This window comes from Brugia malayi (genome assembly GCF_000002995.4).
Source record: "Brugia malayi strain FR3 genome assembly, contig: Bm_v4_Chr3_scaffold_001, whole genome shotgun sequence".
Lineage (NCBI taxonomy): Eukaryota > Metazoa > Nematoda > Chromadorea > Rhabditida > Onchocercidae > Brugia > Brugia malayi.
This window is the reverse complement of record NW_025062477.1, coordinates 1,684,239-1,703,721: the sequence shown is the minus strand read 5'-3', so window position 1 is coordinate 1,703,721 and position 19,483 is coordinate 1,684,239. Positions and strand designations below refer to the sequence as shown.

The window sequence follows — 19,483 nt, the reverse complement described above, 5'->3', positions numbered from 1 at the left end:
AATAACATACTATGATATTCTACTGATATGATAGTGATAATAAGCGGTGATTTAGAACAAATTTAATAACATACTATGATATTCTACTGATATGATAGTGATAATAAGCGGTGATTTAGAACAAATTTAAAAAAAAGGGAGGTTTAATTTTTAACTTTAATAATTAATAAAATAGGATTTAATTTTAACAACTAGCAATAACTGAAATAACATTTAATTTTAATAATTAAATTAACAATCAAAGAATATAACACTTTTTTCCACATTAATTTCAGATGATAGATTATTTTACAATTGATTAAAAATCATTCTTCTATATCTTGTTTTAGAGCTATTGAAATTTTTTCAATTTAAACCTTTTCAGAAGTGCAGATTTATTTATTTATTTATTTTTTTATTTATTTTGAATTATCTTTAACTTTGTTTCATTTATTCTCTTTAAGTACCAATCTATTTATGCAGCTCATCTATCACTTTTATCTTCTCTTTCCTCACAAAATTAAAGAGAGAGAAAAAAAAAAAAACTTGAAGAAATATTTGAAGTTTTAAACGTTTATAAACTAGTTCTTTTAAAAAAAATACATATTTTTAACAGGAATTTTTCAAGAAATTCGATTTAATAGAAATATAAAAATAGATATTCATGTTAGTGAAGTTACTTATCAAATTTTATTATCCTAAATATTGCATGTTGAATTTTTTGAAATATTATTATTTTTCTTTTTAGTTCAAGAAAAAAAAAAAAAAAAAAACTATTTATATAAAAAATTATTGAAACTAACTGCCGAAGTAATACTTTTGTGAAAATTTGATTTTCTTTTTTTTTTCCTTTTTTTTTTTTTTTTTACGAAAGACAAAATTTAAGTTTGACAATTCAATTGATTATTCATATCGCAAAATTTGATGTTCGTGGATAAACGTTATTATAAATTATATTTCATTTCAATAAAAATTGCTTTTGCATTGATATTACACAATGATAATTACTACAACAATCATTGAAAAGAAAAATAATTGTTTAATATCAAATTTAAAATTAAAAAATTCACTTTACTGCATCTTTATTCTCGATGTGAAATACTAGAATTTTTTGTCAAAAATTTGATTCTACTTATCTGTCTTATTAGCTATTTTTAGTTAGCAAAACTTATATCAGTAACTTATCAGCATATCACTGTAAGACTTTATATTTTTAGTATTTAGCCTTTAAGTTAAAAACATTTGAGTCTTTCAAAAAGTATTAGCTTAGAAAAGTAACATAAAGTAATTCATTCCTTTTTTTTTATAGTAATATTTAAAAAATATTTAAAATTTACAAAAAAAAAAAAAAATTGTTTAATTTGTGTTATCTTAATTTGTTGGAGCAATTTGTAAATTTCAACAATCAACAATTAACGCATTCTTATTATAATAAAAAAGCTTAATGATATTATTAAGTAATATAAGTAGCAATTATCAGTAGTGATATTTTGAATTAAAATTTTTCACTTAGTAAATTTAAATAAAAAAAAAAAAAAAAAAGTAGACAAAAGTATTACCTTTAAAAATATAACAAAAGATGGGTGGTAGTAATAAAATAGAACTGGCAGACATAACTTTAAAAAAAAATAAAATTCTTTTGGATAAGTGTTAGTTAGACGAATGTAATGATTATAATGAATTCAACTTCTCAATTATATATCAATGATTTGTCAAATTTTAAATTTTCAGAAAAAAAAAAAAAAATGTGAAATTAAGCTTCTATTGAGTATGTATATGGCTTATAATAAGAAATGGCGAAAATGTCAACATTAGATCACTAATGATTGATATTTGTTAACATTTTAGAAATTTCTGGCATAAAAAAGGATGCACATGCTTATATTTACAAAATTTTAAAAAATTATTTAAAATTCTTCATTCCATTAAAATTATCAATCATTTATAGTGATAATGAAGTGAATGATATCACTGATAATAATTAACAAAGTTATTTTATATTTCAAAAAAAAAAAAAAGTTATTTACGTAACTTTTTGAAGTACAATTTTAATTCAAAACTTGTAAAATGCCTTCATTTTTGTTTTAGATAATTTAAATTTAGCTAGTTTAAATTGGGTAAGAACAAAAAAAAAAAAAAAAAAAAAAAATGAAGAAGACTTATTTATTTACTCGATGAGTATAGCAATGATTGTACTAGTAAATGATTGGGATATATAATTAAATTATTGTATTGAAATATTGCTTTTCATACTTTTCTCTCTTTTGATAGTAATCAATCTTTTAAGAAAATTTCATAAATGCATTTAGGGTAGCTTTTAAGTATTGTGATGTCCACTTTAATCATTCAAATTTCATCTGCAGTTGCATATTTCCGATTGGTAAATAAATTTTATTTGATATAAATAAGTACGAATATGCAATTTCAAATTCTATTGATCATATCTTTTGAGTAATAAATTAGGTGTAACTGCAATTTTGCTAGAGTGTAAAAATGAGAAAAAGAATTTAAAATCTTTAGATTAAAATGAAATAACTGATTTTTTTGGAAAAAAAAAACAAATATTTTAATCGCAAATTTTGTCATTTGAATCTTATTGTATGATTAAATGAAAAGTATATAAAGTATATAAAATTGATTACTTATAATAATTTCGAGAATAACTTTCATTTCTACAAGTTAAAGGTGAACAGAAAATACAAAAAAAAAAAAAGCATTACAACTCAGAAAACTTTGAAAAGTTTTCTGATTTTTAAAGATTTATATGAAGATACAGGACTACCCGAAACAGGTAAAATATTCTAACCACATTGCTTAAATTTCATGAATGCAGAAATATCTGGGCAATTAATCAGTTCATTTGAAGATTTTGCAAACTTACCAAAATGCGTTATTTGCACTATCAAGAATAGCTTTAATAGTAGCATGATAAAAGATTATTGAAATAAAACAGAGTTTTTCGAAAGCTTCTATCAAGCAATAATTCAAATTGAGATAATTATTAAAGACTCAAAGGGTCAATCAGCACTTTCAGTAGTTTATCAATGATCCTTCTTTAGCAATAGTTCAAAGGGCGCAGTTTAGAGAGCATAGGTCAATAAAAATAACAAGGAATAACTTATAACCATTGCAGTTTAACAGTTTTCATGGTGCTCTTCTCGATTAGCAGAAAACATTTTTTGAGATAAAATATGGTAAAGCCTTCAGTAAGTATTGTTAAGGACAAAACAAAGTAGAACATATGCTTAATTCTAATGGAAAAGCATCGCGTAAACGATTTCAAGCAGGCGGAACTGCGCTTTCAAAGAATGGGCGGACGGAACGGAATATATGTATATATATATATGCGCATTTGCTTATTGCCTACGAATCCACAGACGATCAAATTAATACAAGGACAGAAAAAAAGAAAAAAGTGTTGCATTCAAAGAGATCAAGCATTTCCGTTGGGATTTGTAATTGTTACATTTTAACAAATTGTTCCGTTATTGCTTAAAGAACTCATCTTCTGCTATAGTTTCCAGCGTTTTCGTTGAACTTTAGAAAACGCAATAAAACTCATAAATATTTATTCTCCTTTTACGTTAATCTCGTTGTATACAATTTGTAGGATATGAATGGAGTAAAAATTATCACCGTTTTGCAAAAATTAGTTCAATTGTAGTAGTTACACGAAATTGCTTTTTATCAAAACAAATTATTACAGCTACCGGTACACTTTAAATTAACTGCTTAAACGCTATTTTATTTCCATTTGTGGAAAAGGAGTACTTTAAAATAAGGATGCTTTAGAGTAATTCTCTAAAAAGTATCAGTATCCAAACGAGCAAACTCACAAAACTGATTTTTAGAACACAAAATTCGTTACAAATTTTACTCCAATGCCTATCAAATATTCTCCAACAAATCAATTTACAAAGGAAATAACTAGAAAAATCTAAAAATGATTATCTGGCGAATAATTTTCTGAACCACAGACTTGGGTAATCCAGAATTCGAAATATTCGTCGCATTTCTACTGATTCCTGGAATGAAAAAATTAAAATGTTTCTCATTTTCAAATAAAAAGATGATAAATAAGACATTCAAAACTAAAAAGCATGAAAGAAGGCTCAACAGTACCAATAAAGTCAAAAAAAAAAAGGTAATGCAAACAGACTAATAGATTATTTATAAGTAAAAATATACAATAAAAACACATATCATACTCTAACAGACATTGTTGAATGTGTAATTAATTTGTCTAATTTTCGTAACATAAAAAGGGAGAAATACTGTCTTCTTGTATGGTAATGTCTACTACTTACTTGCGTAAAAAGCGTTTTTTTAAAAAAAAAACTTTCATTAGCAACAGAATAAATCAAAGGAAAATTTCGACAATAATTGATATTGTCGATCATAAACTGCTTTTTCGTTATCTAATCAGTTAACCGGATCTTATTCATATAATACGAATTATGGGGAACATTAAGATGTGAAAAATATGCAAATTCATATCAGAGCAGAAACTAAATACTTTCCGTTCAAAGGACTTTCAGAAGGAAAACTTCATATTAGTGAAGGACAATAAAGTGGGAGTGTTAAGTTGGCATGATTAAAGAGATGCGGACAACACACCGCACTGAAAACAAAATTGCTCAACAAAATTGCTCAACAAAATTGCTCAAGTAATGATATGAGTAGTGAAGTGGGAATAAAATTCAAGGTATAAGTAGAAAGAGTTTTTTGTACTATTTATTAATGAATGACTATTTAACCTTCACCTTTTTAAATTTTTTCCCAAAAAGAAGGTTGGAAATAAGAATAAAGACGAGAAATCCAGATTAGGGAGTAGTTCAAACTTTGAAATGCTCATTTTGAAATCTAATCGAAGACCATTAAAAGAGTCTGAACGTAGATAGCAATAATAGACTTTAACAAGTTAATATAAAAAGGATTTAGTCTAAGAAAAGTTTGAAAGCTTAAAACATTGCTGAAGATTTACGAAACTAAAGATAGCGTATAATCAAGCTATAAAAATAAAACCATTGCCATACATCGTTTTGAGCATCTTGCAGACGCCAAGTATAGGTATCGTAAATCCAGTGAAGTGAAAAAGTGACATAATTATAAACCACAGGTACTTGTTATCGGTCACCGGTAGATACTGAAAAGCAAAAATAAAAAAGTTATCACCATTAAACTGATATAAGCATATTTGGAGTTATCTCTATTTTCATAATACCAATAAAGAAGATAGATAAGCTGCAGAACTGATCTACAAGTTCACATATAACCGCTTATTCTTCAATGCAAATAACGGATTAGTAAAGACGAGGTGTATTAGAAATCGCAGGCATATGTGTAAAATTGGACTTACGTAAAGTGACCATCCCGGGAACTTGGGATGTTTAGATGTTTGTGGCCCTAACATCATTGGACGTGGCCAATTCTTGCGGCCTGGTGGCTTTAAGCTATAATGACGTGCAGATACACGAGCCAAATCTAGTAAGTATCTGTTCATACTGTCACTAACAATAACTGCCTGCAAAGAACACATAATTAATAATCAGAATTTCAATTAAATAAAACGGTGAAATGATATGCGTAATAGTATTCTTAGCTAGCTGTTTTCCAATAAAAGATTAGCATCAGCTTAACAGGAGTGAGACATAATAAAGCAGTGATAATAAATTATAACCTAGAAAGACAATGCCAGTTGTTAATCAGCGAAAAAGCAAACAAACTACACTGCAAAAGTTTAATCATCCCAAAAACACAGCATTACATTCCTAGGAAATATTACCGCGGTGAATATTACTTTCAGACATAAATTTTGAGCCAAATAAATTTCTCAGCCAAAGAACTATGACCTTTGTCCCCAACTAACTAGTAACCCTGTCGCCTGACAACAACCTTGTCTACATGTACTCATCAGTAATCTCAAACCACTGATGAAACGAAAACAGGACAGAATGCAACGCATGGATCTCATGCTAGGAAAAATGCTTAATGATAAATATACGCAAACATATCAATTAATTATCACAGCGCTAATTTATTTATTAACTTATCTTTGAAATAATAACAATTAGTGGAATAGCTATAGAGCTAAATTCTTACACAATATCTCCTATTGTCCTAATATACTTTTACTATCATCATACTTGTTAAAATATGAAATCAATCATAGCATGTAAATTCCTTTGATCGAACTAAACTAATCATTGAAATTAATCAATAAGCTAAACTTTCTTCCAAAATTCTGTAAAATCAAATTGTTACACATACTTCTTTGATTTATACATTTGATGTAAAACAAAAAAAAAAAAGAAATCAATCAGGTATTTTTATATGAATTATACTATCACAACATCAAATGATTATTGCACTTATAAGTTATCTAATTCTTTTGACCGAATCACATATTGGTCCTTTTTTTCTTTTTCTTTTCTGAAATAATATTCAATCTTGTTTACGATCAAATGATGACTAATCATACATGACCAGTGCATCCTATTATTGCTCACATCAATTGCTTCCAGTTGTGTAAGACGGAAAGCAAACAGTCTCTCCGGTAGCTTACGAGCGGAAAGCAAACAGTCTCTCCGGTAGCTTACGAGCGGAAAGCGACAGACAGAACTTTGCTTTAAACATCTTTCAATGATGTCTGCTGCCGTTGCCGTTGCTGCTTAGCAAGGTGGTCATTGTTTACATTCAGTATTATGAAGCAACTCGAAGCTGTCATATACAGGTATGTGATGTGTATTCTATCATTCCATATACAGGTGTATGCTTTATAAATTATGCAATGTTGATATATTCAAGGTATGTGAAATCATCATGGATCATTCGTGCTCCCTTTTAGAGCAAATTCTTTCTCTTTCATATTTTTAAACTGATTTATTTTTAGAGGTTCATATTTTTGTGCATTTTAACTATGATACTATTTGCTGACATTGCTAGAATGGTATTTATCTGATATTATATGTATGTTATTCTGGTGTATAAAGAAGATATTTTTTGTTTTTTTTTTTTTTTTTTTTTGTATGAAATTTTTTAGAAAACTCAAACTGCAATGTAAACTCATTTCAGATTATAAAAAAATTTCAATTTTGTGTGGCATTCAAATTTTCAAGATAGTTCGTTCATATGTAAAAAGAAATTTTGAATGCATGTGAATCAGTCTATCAGAAAATTCTTTCTCATTTGCATGATCAATGCTCTAATGAAAGCAGACTTATGGACTGAAACAGAGCGAATGAGTGACTTACAACAGGTTTTAGAGTTTTTAAAAATTTTTAAATTGTCATATTTATCTTTTAGTATTGATTATTCTCAATTCAAAAGATTAGTGAAGAACTAAGTGCATTTTCATTTTTTTTTTTTTTTTTTTTTTAAAGTGGAAAACTTTTAAAAATTTATATTTAATCATTAAAAAAGAAAAAAAAAAATATTTTTCATTTTACAGTGGCGCACTTTATGTGCTCGATATACAGTTGCGCTAGCTTACATGAAAGATTCAAATGCACGCATTACAGTTTTTGCACCAGTTAATGATGTGTTTAATTATAATCCAGATATCCGTGCTTTAAGTCAAAAGGAAGTTTTGAGTCATATTGGTTAGTTTGACAGTAAGAATGAAATTTGTTTAAATTATGTTTAAATGTTTAAAAATTTCATTCTTTTGATTTAATTTTAACCAAACTTAAAACTATTTTAAATTACGATGTAGCTTCAAAGAGATTGAAAGCATTTTTCATTCATTTATGATATATTCTTGTTTAAATCATGAAAACATTTTGCACTAATTCTTGATTTTTTTTCAAACAAATTTTCTTTTCCAGTTGATACACAAATTTATGAGCTTGGTGAAAATCAAAAATGGGATAAACAAACACTTATTCGAAGTACAGTCAGTAGCGGATATATGTACATAACACAGTTTGTAAATAATCCTGGAAATTATGTATGTCTTACATTTTGTTTAGATATAGTTATTATTTTTTAATTCTAAACTTTATTAATTTTTATTTGGATGATCAATTAATCATTTACTTGCCTATTAATTGACAAATCAATAATAACAATTAATTACTTTCTGTTTAATTATTTATTCACATTTGCTCAATTACATTAATACTTATTTACTTTATTCAATTTCTCATTTTCATTTTAGTCTTACTTTGCAAATAATGGAATGCTTTGCAATCATGCTACCAATGAATGGGCTATTATTAATGGTCAACAATATCTGTTCAAAATTTGTACACCAATTGGACATCGACCATATCCGGGAACCACACTTTCGTTTACAAGAGATGCAGACAAAATGTCTTTCTTTGATCGACCTTATAATAACCGTGACCTCACGTAATACATTTAAATGAAAATTAATTGACCATAGGAAAAGTTTGCTAAGACATGCAATTGTTGAGAATCCTATGCTTTCTTCATGTATTTATTTCATCTTTCATTTTCTGTCTTTTAAAAATGAAATTATTTGTAGATTTGTTTTAGTGAATTGAGGGATGTGCTCGATCGTGTACCAGATGTTGCATTAGCAATCTTTGGCAGTTCAGCATGGAATGGCTTCCATACTTTCTTTTTACCTACAAATGAAGCATTTTTAAAAGTATATATTAGCTTTTATAAAAAAGCTACTCATCTATTTTTGGGTTGATCTGTGCTATTTGTAAAAGCATCTATAATAATATGTCACAATTTATTAGTTGACATCGACTTTTGTCATTATATATCTATTTAGTTTTTAATTTCTTAAAACTAACCAATATTGTCATTTTTAGATTCTATTATTATTTCAGAAAGTTCAAAACTTTTTAGGTAATAGATCGCAATCGCATAGATCGTGAAGTATTATTGGCTCATATAACGGGTATAAACAGGGTACTTTTCACTTATCCATGGCTTTATGATCAAGGTATACACTATTATCCGTCGATCCGTTTCTCTGGTAATGTTATTGAGGATAATTATGATCTAAGATTATGCATGCGAAACATCACCGATCATCGAACTGGACGATGGGACCGTAAGAATCATAAAATATTTTTTAGTTTTATAATTAATTAAGAAACTTTAGCAGAATTAATCTTATTTGAAGATTATCATGCATCCATATTTTTCAGATTTATGACATTTTCTAACAGTTATCTGTTGTTAATATCACAAAACATTATTTTCCTAACAGAATCACTGAGTAATCTCTGTCTAATAAATCCTTATCACTCAATTTAACTTATACTTTATTACTGGTAGTTTATGCGGTTTCCGAAGTGCATGAACGTTACGGACAATTTCGTCGTGGTGCAGTTTGGGCCAAAATTGTTGTGCCAAATATTCCGGTTCAAAATGGTGTAGTTCATATTATTGATAATGTTCTTGGCATTGTTACCAATACCATTGATCAGGTCTAGCTTTTTATTTATTATGTTTTATTTCAAATGTCAATTGAACTGCTCTGTAATCTAATAATTTAAGTTTTAAAGTTAAATTTAATTTTTTTTAAAGTAACATCAAGTGGAGAGATGAAGGTTTATGGAATACTAATTTTATTTGGCGTTTAATTTTTTTTACAATATGTTATCTTTTTGAAGAAACAGTAATTTATTGTAAGCACTCATTATATTGATAAATGAAAATAAGCAAAATTCAAATCATAACTGGATTAATAGAAAGTATAAATTCTTCGTGTAGAAAATTGGAAATTAGAGCTTAAATATTTGAAAACAAAAGCTGTTTGAATTTATAAAATTATGAATGTTACTTTCATTCATTTTTATTCCAAAGATTAAAAAATATATTTCAAAAATTTTAATTGCAAAAAAGAATCACAAAATTGAAAATAGAGTTTTCATTTTTGAAATACTGAACCGAACTATAGTCTTAATTGCAAATATATTTTGAAATATGTTTAAAGTATACGGAAGCATTAATATTTCACCAAAATGAACTATGCTTCGATTTTTTCTTCTTCCTGTTGAACAGTTAAGAATACTTTTGCAAGTTTTCTCGACTTATTTTAAACTATTCATGTCGAAGTGCTGTCCATATTTCTTTTCTGATATTCAAGCTATCGATTTATTCTATGTATCAAAAAAAAAAGAAAAAAGTTAAATAATAAAAACCAAATATTCATTTAGTGAAGACGGAAGGGAATTATTTTGCTTCAAAATAGTTTAATTACGCCAAAAAGCCCATTTTTATATTTTTCGGTATTGAGAATAATTTCTTTTTCAGCTTATTATGGATAATAATCATTGTACAACTTTAATCCGTTATATAAGTATGATTGGACAAATAGTCCGAAATTATTTCTCAGCAACTGGTGGTATGGTGACATTTTTTGCGCCGTATAATGAAGCATTCGAACGAATTCCCGAATATATCGAAAGAAGACTTTTGAGAGATCGAATTTGGCTTGAAAAAGTATCTTTACATATTTTCCATTCCCTGATCATAAGTTATATCAAAAAAAAAAAAAAAAAGATCGATGATTTCTGAATTCTGGAATGTTTTGTTTTTATTCTTTATATTTTATAAAAAAAAAAACAATCAATCGGTATTCCAACAAAAATTTGTAATTATAGGTTCTTAAACTTCATATTGTACCTAATAAAGAGCTGACCAGTAATGAAATCACTAATGAGACGGTTGTAAATACAGTGGACAACATTCATCAATTATATTTCATTCGAGGCGAATGGCCCAGGAATAATATCAGTAAATTTTTTTTTTTGATGCTCAATCTGTGTGTTAAATAACTCTCACTAATGATTTCTCTACATTTTTACTTAATTATTTCACTTACTCAATTGTTACTTACTTACTTAATTATTTCACTTACTCAATTGTTACTTACTTACTTAATTATTTCACTTACTCAATTGTTACTTACTTACTTAATTATTTCACTTACTCAATTGTTACTTACTTACTTAATTATTTCACTTACTCAATTGTTACTTACTTACTTAATTATTTCACTTACTCAATTGTTACTTACTTACTTAATTATTTCACTTACTCAATTGTTGGTTACTTACCTAATTATTCTTTCAGCTTATTATGTTATTGGTGGTGGTGTACGAGCAGCAATTATGATGGATAATGTCGCAGCTGTGAATGGTATTGTACATTATATCGACCGTGTACTTGGAGTACCGTATCAGACGTTGTATGAAATTATGCAAAATGACTCCAAACTTCAGTAAGTATCAATCATTATTTATCGTAGCTATAAAAAAGAAAACGCTTATTTCTTCAGGATATCTTATTCAATGCTTGAAAATCTGCAACTACGATATTCCTTAGATCCATGGCAAGTTCTAACACCACAACAAAATTTCACATTTTTTGTACCAACTAATGAGGCTTGGGATAAGGTATATTTATCATGCTATGTTTCCTTTTTTCTTTTTTTTTTTTTTTTTTTTTTTTTTTTTCATTAATTTTTATTTTTTTTTTTTTTTTTTTTTTGCATTTTATTGTTGTACCTGTATTTTTTTTTTTTCATTTATTTATTTTCTTACCACTTTTTTTTTTATCTCTTATAAAGTAAATTTAATTCCTGCAGATATCAGCTTCGCAAAAGTACAAAATGACTGATGGCAAACATTGGTTAGCACTTCAGTATGTCTTTAAACGACACATTATTCAAGGTCTTGCACTTATGTATACCGATCTACGAGAGCGAACTTATGTAATGATGAACGATGAAAAAGTGGTGATACGTCGAAGAGGACGTTGTTCGTTTAAATTTTTTCAAAAAAAAAACAACTTGAATACTCTAAAGGCTATGATAATATCTTATACTATGAGAGAAAAAAAAGAAAAAAAAAAGATATTTTGATAAAAAATTTTATGTTTGATATAATGAATTGTTCTTATTAGTGTATTATTATTATTATTATTATTATTATTATTATTATTATTATTATTATTATTATTATTATTATTATTATTATTATTATTATTATTATTATTGTATTATTATTATTATTATTATTATTATTATTATTATTATTATTATTATTATTATTTTAAATTGGTCTACGAAAAATAGATGAAAAAAAAAAAAAAAAAACTATCAATCCTTTAAAAGAGTTATATCATTGAGTTGAAAAAATTATTTTTTCTAGTTTTCGAGCTTTATTGGCCTCGTGGTAATCGTGTTGCACATATAATCCCGGGCGGTGAAAAAGCTGGTATCAATGGTTTTATGCATATGATTGATAACGTACTGATCTATGAGCGTGATCTAGAAGCTTTGGCTTGCTCAACGCTAAATTTAGCGCATTTTTTGCTAACATCATTTTTCATATACATCATATTATATTATTAACAATTAATTGTCACTTAAAATGATGAAGCAATGTGCTAGAGTTATTCAACTTTTTCATTGCATAAGCAAAAATAATCACTTTATAAGTTATCAATATTATGATAATGTCAAATAGACATATTTGTTGTTCTCGAATTATTCTGATATTGTCATTTTTGCCATTGTCATCATGAATTGTCAAATTGAATTTTTTAATTCTATAAAACAATTTGTTGTAATCATTTTGACTTCATTGTTACTATTCTTTACATTTCTGCCCTACTCACAATTGCGACAAGGATAACATTTTATCAATCTATTTCAATTACAAATGATAAACTGATCAGTGTATTTTAAAATGTATGAAAAAATTAATTCAAAAATATTTGCATATCACATTGCTCAGATTCTAAGACATTTCTTTTTTACTGATTTTCATAGTTTGGAACTCGTTCTTAAAATTAACATTTTTAATCAGAAAAATATTACTGCAGGGATTCTTTTTTTTTTTTTTTTTTCTTCTCCCCCATCTATCAAACGTTTCATTGATTTTCGTTTATCACAGAAGTAAACTTCATTGTCGATTTGATTTGATCCGTATAATGGTGAGACAAAAACGAAAAGAAAGGAAATAGAAATTTTATCATTTCTTCTTCCCATATCCGTATATCATCATTCTTTCCATTCCATTTTTTTTTTTTTTTTTTTTATCAATGGACAAGTTTTTGGTTTAATTTTTGCATGAATCGACATCACTTCATATCACAATCAAAATGGCTGTTGTTGAAATTTTTATCGGAAATTTTCACTTTATATTACAAATTATAGTAATTGTTATAACAAATTATGATATAGTCAAAGCTGAAGGTGTTAAACAGGTAAATTTTTGATCTTCTTATCATTCTATTATCACAGGGAGCTTAAAAGTTCACTTTTTAAAAAAGCGAATGGATAAATTCATCACGGAGATATTGTTTGGAAAGATTTTTTTTTTGCTTTTTTATTATTAGATGAATGTATGCTATGCTATTTTATTTCTCTTCCGGATCAGGAACAGATTAGAAAATTTGAACAGTAAGTTAGAATTTATTTCTATTCTGAATATTTAATCAATAGTTTCTTTTTTTCGACTTATTTATATTTTAATTGTGTTATATGTATGCAAAATATTTTTTCACAATTCGTTAGATGTAATTTTAAATGATAATTATCAATCTGTTAAGCATTTCAAAAAAAATTTCTCCAATTTTTCCACTTCAATTCATTGTTCCATTTTCTGTAGCACTAAATTATATCTTTTTGAGATGATATATTTACAAATGATTTATTAATAATAAACCCAATAATTTCATTCATTTCATTTAATCGAATCTTCTTACTATAAAATATTTTTTTTTTTTACAAATTTTATTTTTTATTTCTCTGATGATAAAAATAATTGAAAATAAGCAGTTGTTTGTATAATCGTAAAAAACAAAAAAAGTCCATCATTGTTACTATAAGAGTTGAAATTGAAATTTGAATATATTAGTAAAACATTTTTAAAAAAAAAAAATTATAAAAACTTTATTTTGCAATTACTGAAGAATTTTATTGACAATAATCACAAAATAAACGATGAAAATATTATACGATGTTAGTTTAAACTTTAATTCTTTTTTATATTATATACATTTTTATATCATAAATTTTACCTAGATATTTAAATTTTTACCTACATAAGTTAAAACACACTTATAAAATGTTTGAAATTTCAAAAAAAAAAAATGCTATAACTGAAAACAAATAAACAATGATCACAATGAACAAATAAACAATAAACAATGCTTTTGTTTTTTGTTTGTTTGTTTGTGTGTTTTTTGTTTTTTTTTTTTTTTTTTTTTTTTTTTCTTTTCATTAGAAATAAAAAGAAAGCGTAAGAAATATTTTAGGAATTACGAAAACATTTTGCATATGATGATAAGCATATTAATGTTGTAAGCTCATTATTGTTACAAATGAAAGAAATTGCACACAGTCAAGCTTACGGAAATCGCGTATTCAGTCGTGACGTACGTTTAAATATATCAAAATTTTTTGTCATTCATTTAATCATAAATGTTAAATGTTATATCATTATGATTACAAGTTTAAAAATATGAATTTATTTTATATAAACTATAATCAAAATTATTTTTAGTATTTTATTGAGAATAATAAGTTTCATACTAACTTGAATTAATTAAATTTTCATTACTTAATTATTTAAATTTAAAATTTTCATTATTAATTAAATTTCAGAGTGCTGTTGATAGCAAAAAAGATGTTTCAATTAGTGCAGAACAACCAAAAACAATTAGTAAATTAACACCTTACTTATTTGAAGGTTATTTTTTTTTTCTTTTTTCCTTTTTTTGTTAGTTAATTTTTTTTTTTTTTAAAGAATTTTTTTTTTGTTGGTAAAATTTAGTTAAAAAAAATAAATCTTACAATATGTTTGTAAAATATTTAAATGGAATATATTTAATAAAAAAATCTTTTTTTGAAATATATTTTATAGGTGATATATTTCTTTCAACAAAACAAGCAATGAATATATTGGACTCATTGGCTAGCAAAAATAAAACAAATAAAAAAGGCCAACAACGTATGGCACATGATGCACCGTTATATTTATTTAGAGGAGCTAACGAAAAAGGAAAACGTTTTGCTGCTGAATATGATGCTAAGTGGTTTCAATTTCCAATAAAATATCGATTTGATGAATCACTTGGTCAGTTAATAATTTTATTTTATATCAAAAAAAAAAAAAAATTTTTTTTTGAAATAAAATTTTATTTTTTTCTTCCTAATAGTTTTATCATTTGAGATATTCTACATATCAGTCAAATTTTAAAAGCTCTGGAAATATGGCAAAGTAATACATGTATTAAATTTGAAAATGATCAAGAAGCAAGCGGTGATTATATCGAATTTTTTGAAGGTGATGGGTAAGTCTACTTTACGCTTAAAATAATGGGTAAGTCTGTTTTATATTTTGAAATAAAACAGCATTTATAAACTATTTACAAAAAAAAAAAAAAAAAAAAAATAATTAATTAATTAATTGAATCGTGAATATAAGCAAAATTTTAGCATCATTTTTGCAATAATTATTATAGGTGCTATTCGATGGTCGGTCGTTTTGGTGGTAGACAAGGAATATCAATTGGAAAAGGATGTGAAAGGGTAAGTAATAAATACCTCATTTATATCATCTTAAATCATTTATATATTTAATTTAAATTACTTTAAACAATAATACATTCTTTAAAGGATTCTAAATTACTTTAAACAGTAATGCATTTTCTAGGTGATTCTTAGGAATAAATTTTTTTGATATATATATTTTTTACTTTTTTTAATCAAAAAATTCTTGGAGATTATTTAGAAGTATTTCTTTCTTTCTCTCTTTTTTTTTTTTCATTAATTAATAGCAATGAAGATATCTGTGTTAATTTTAAATATTTTTTTAAAAATTCATTACATTTTTTTTTTTAGACAGGTACTATAATACATGAGGTTGGCCATACATTAGGCTTATGGCACGAGCAATCCAGGCCTGATGCTGAAGAATATATTACGGTAGTAAAGGAATATATAATACCATCCTATATTAGCGAATTTTTGACACGAAGCGAACATGAAATTACAACTTTTAACGTACCGTACGATCTTGGCTCTGTCATGCATTATGGTTCGACAGCATTCAGTATAGATCAGAGAAGCAAAACACTTCTAACAAAGTAATTAATTAATTAATTAGCAATAACTATAGTTAGCTTTTTAGAGAATTATTTAAAATAAAACTTATTGCAGGGATCCATTCTATCAGATGACAATTGGTCAACGTGACTCATTATCTTTTTATAATATCAAATTAATTAATGAAGCCTATTGCAAAGGTAACTTCAAATCTATGCTTTAGTTTGAAATTTAAATTAATTACTGAAGCCTATTGCAAAGGTAGCTTCAAATCTATGCTTTAGTTTGAAATTTAAATCAAAATTTAAACTAAATGCAAATTACATTTCAATAATTTTTAAAAATAAAATAAAAAAAAAAAAAACTATTTTTATTAATGCAGGTGATTGTAAAGAAAAAAATGAATGTAAAAATGGTGGTTACCTGAATCCCAGTAATTGTCAAAGTTGCCTTTGTCCAAGTGGTTTTGGTGGTTCAAAATGTGAAATGCATGCTTCAAGCGAATGTAAATTTATTTGTTTGTTTACACTTTTTTTTTTTTTTTTCGAAGTAAAATATTATCAATTAATTCAAATTAATTTCAAAAATTATATTTATCATTTTTATCCCTTTTTTTAAATTTAAATTTTCGAAATTTTGGACAAAATTTTTAATTGAAAGATATTAATAAAATTAGTTTTATAATTTTGTCTTTGCTTACGTTATCAAAATGCTTTAGCAGAATGCTTCAGCGAATAGCAAATGTGGTGGAACGTTGAAAGCTATAATTGATTGGCAATATATTGAATCACCAGGATATCCCGATGGATATCCAACAAATGTCATATGTAATTGGCTTATTGAAACTGATAAAGGTTGATGAATTTTTTCTTTTTTTCTTTCTCAATTTAAAATATAAATTTCAAATTTATATTTACACTTTTTTTAATCTCTAGTAATCTCTGACATTTTCTTTATTGTATTAAATACCTTTAGAGGAAAGAATTGAAATCAGTTTCGAAGATAATTTCGGCATATTTTGTTCCAGTACTTGTGTTGATTATATCGAATTGAAAATTGGCAATGATTTGGCTAATACTGGTTACAGGTATTTTTGAATTCATCTTATTCTATTGTTATAAAAATTTTCCAATTAGACATTCAAAATTATCAATATGTTACTTTGCATCAAATATATTATTAAATTTTTACATAAATCTTTAATTAAGTTTATGTGTATATATAATTTTAAAGTTTAGATATGATAATTCATAATTTCGTATTTTTTTGATATAAAATTAACTAAGCATTTAATATATGCATATATTAAACCTAACAAAATATGTTATATGCTTAATTTTACTTCTTATAAGCTTTTCACATTGAATGTTAGTTACTTTTACTTCTTCTCTAGATATTCAATAATTTCTTATCCTTTCAAAAAAAATTTGATATTAACTATATTGATAAGAATTTTAAATAATACAATTGTAAACGATGAATATAAAAGTGCTGCAATCATAGAACTGTTAGCTTCAAAATATAAATATTATTGTTTACTATAGTTTAATATTTTAAATTTAATATTTACATTTGACAGAGTTTAATATTTAGCTTTATAGTTAATTTTATTTGAGATACAAATATTTTGATATTTCACTATAATTTTTCATTAGAATTTCATGAAAGAAAAATCTTTGTTCGATTGATAAACAAAACATAGCAGAGAAATAATAATACGTATGAATAAATGTTAAATAGGTAAGAAAGTAAATAAAAAGAGGAGACGAAATCTCAGGATATGCTGCTACGATAAGCCAAATGATTCATTAGTCTCGGCAAAATATCAGGCTGTCATCATATTTCGTGCGACAACAGGCGAAGATACTGGTTTCAAGCTTAAATTTCGAAAAAGTACGTAATGCATACATTTTTGAAAGTAAATTTCATAGAGATATGTGAAATTCTATTATTATAATTTCAATTTTTTTAGCTATGAAACCAGCTCAAACAACTCCTTCATTACCCAAGACGACAACAACAGGTACAAGAGACTAACATATATGCAAAATTTAATTTGAATTTAAGTTAAATCATCGTTTTCTTAGAAAATATCATATTATTACAAATGTTTATCATTAAATGATCACATATCATTTGACATTATAATTGTTTAGTTTTTTTTTAAAAAAAAAAGAATTTCACTTTCCTTTAAATCATAAATTTATTATGGAATAGTTTAAAGATAAGAAAATCTGCTGATTCTTTTAGAAAATTTATTACAAATTAAAAGACAATGAAATGTTTTTTTTTGTAAAAACTTAAAAATGAAATTTTAGCTCCTCATACAACAATAGTTGGAAATGATATCTGGTCCGAATGGGGTGAATGGTCACAATGTTCTCGTTCCTGTGGTGCATGCGGTATAAAGTCTAGGCTTCGAATATGTAAAACTGCTCAGTGCAGGTTTATTTATTATTATTATTATTATTATTAGCATACACTCAAATTACATTTCAATTAAACAACTAAAATTTTAGTGGTAAAGTTCAACAGTTCTTAACATGTAACTTACAAGCATGTCCAGTGGATATCAGATGTACCAAAGTTAAATTCAAGAATCGATTATGTGCTGATGGTAACACCTGTGGCAAGTATATTTTTATTCATTAATGATAGTAATAATATGATAAGAACAAAATAGAAGCATCAATGATTAGAAGATAAAATTATAGCTGACAGTGATAACAAGTAATTTATCAATCCTTACTTATCAATTGTTAGTTTCATTGTATTTGTTATCATTAGATTTTGTTAGCCTTAGTAAATTAATATTTAAAATAGTTTATTTCACATTCTTATAAATTCATTCATTTATAGTTATTTCTAATAATTTTTATTTCACACGAAATTTGCCCGAGATTTAACTTCTAGACCTGGAGAACTGTTATCAAGTTGCAGTCGACCAAGTTGCTGTCCACCATTCGAGAATGTTGATGGTAAATGTCAAACTGATCAACCTCTATTGATTCCACTCGAATAAATCCTCTAGTCTATCTACTTGTAAATGTCAATTCTTTTGCTATTTTAAACTGATCCGACTTAAAGTTTTTAAAATTATTGTTCGAAAATTTTTAAAAAACTAATCTCCTCCACTTTTTTATGAAGATTTCTATTCGAAACAAAGAAAAAGAATTATTTTTAGTCGTTTTAATAAAAGTTTTACGAGAAATACCACTTTTTTTAGGATAAAATTTGCTACATATTTATAAAATTTGCTATGGTTTTCCCTCGCTTATTCTTCATCTTCCAAAATAATTCATAAAAAGAAAAAAAAACTTAATTTTGAAACTCTGCACTACACTCCTCTTGAATACATATCGTTGATTCCATTCTCATTTATAACAATCGCCATATCAGTTTAATTGAATGATGTTTGAGTAAAAGTAAAGGAACCATAAATTATTGTAATATAATTCG

General features: G+C 25.8%; 3 protein-coding genes across 3 annotated transcripts; 2 read left to right on the top strand and 1 right to left on the bottom strand.

The window, feature by feature from the left end:
• Positions 1–3,994: 3,994 nt before the first annotated feature.
• On the bottom strand, positions 3,995–5,482 carry Bm8872 (Uncharacterized protein; the record flags this gene model as incomplete). Its single annotated transcript, XM_043079695.1, has 3 exons — positions 3,995–4,004; positions 5,016–5,125; positions 5,339–5,482. The coding sequence occupies 3 exons, from the start codon at positions 5,480–5,482 to the stop codon at positions 3,995–3,997; spliced, it is 264 nt and encodes an 87-aa protein (XP_042935629.1).
• A 1,647-nt stretch (positions 5,483–7,129) lies between these two features.
• On the top strand, positions 7,130–12,322 carry Bm3619 (Fasciclin domain containing protein; the record flags this gene model as incomplete). Its single annotated transcript, XM_043079694.1, has 13 exons — positions 7,130–7,237; positions 7,430–7,580; positions 7,806–7,927; positions 8,138–8,331; positions 8,479–8,593; positions 8,803–9,010; positions 9,238–9,389; positions 10,219–10,407; positions 10,569–10,701; positions 11,041–11,188; positions 11,246–11,363; positions 11,555–11,726; positions 12,120–12,322. 13 exons carry the CDS (start codon positions 7,130–7,132, stop codon positions 12,320–12,322), a joined length of 2,013 nt encoding a protein of 670 aa, XP_042935628.1.
• A 1,976-nt stretch (positions 12,323–14,298) lies between these two features.
• On the top strand, positions 14,299–19,046 carry Bma-nas-36 (zinc metalloproteinase toh-2 precursor, putative; the record flags this gene model as incomplete). Its single annotated transcript, XM_001892902.1, has 15 exons — positions 14,299–14,352; positions 14,582–14,666; positions 14,841–15,053; positions 15,150–15,270; positions 15,442–15,508; positions 15,821–16,065; positions 16,139–16,224; positions 16,407–16,529; positions 16,756–16,878; positions 17,000–17,111; positions 17,802–17,917; positions 17,997–18,047; positions 18,343–18,469; positions 18,544–18,657; positions 18,938–19,046. The coding sequence occupies 15 exons, from the start codon at positions 14,299–14,301 to the stop codon at positions 19,044–19,046; spliced, it is 1,746 nt and encodes a 581-aa protein (XP_001892937.1).
• Between the last annotated feature and the right edge of the window lie 437 nt (positions 19,047–19,483).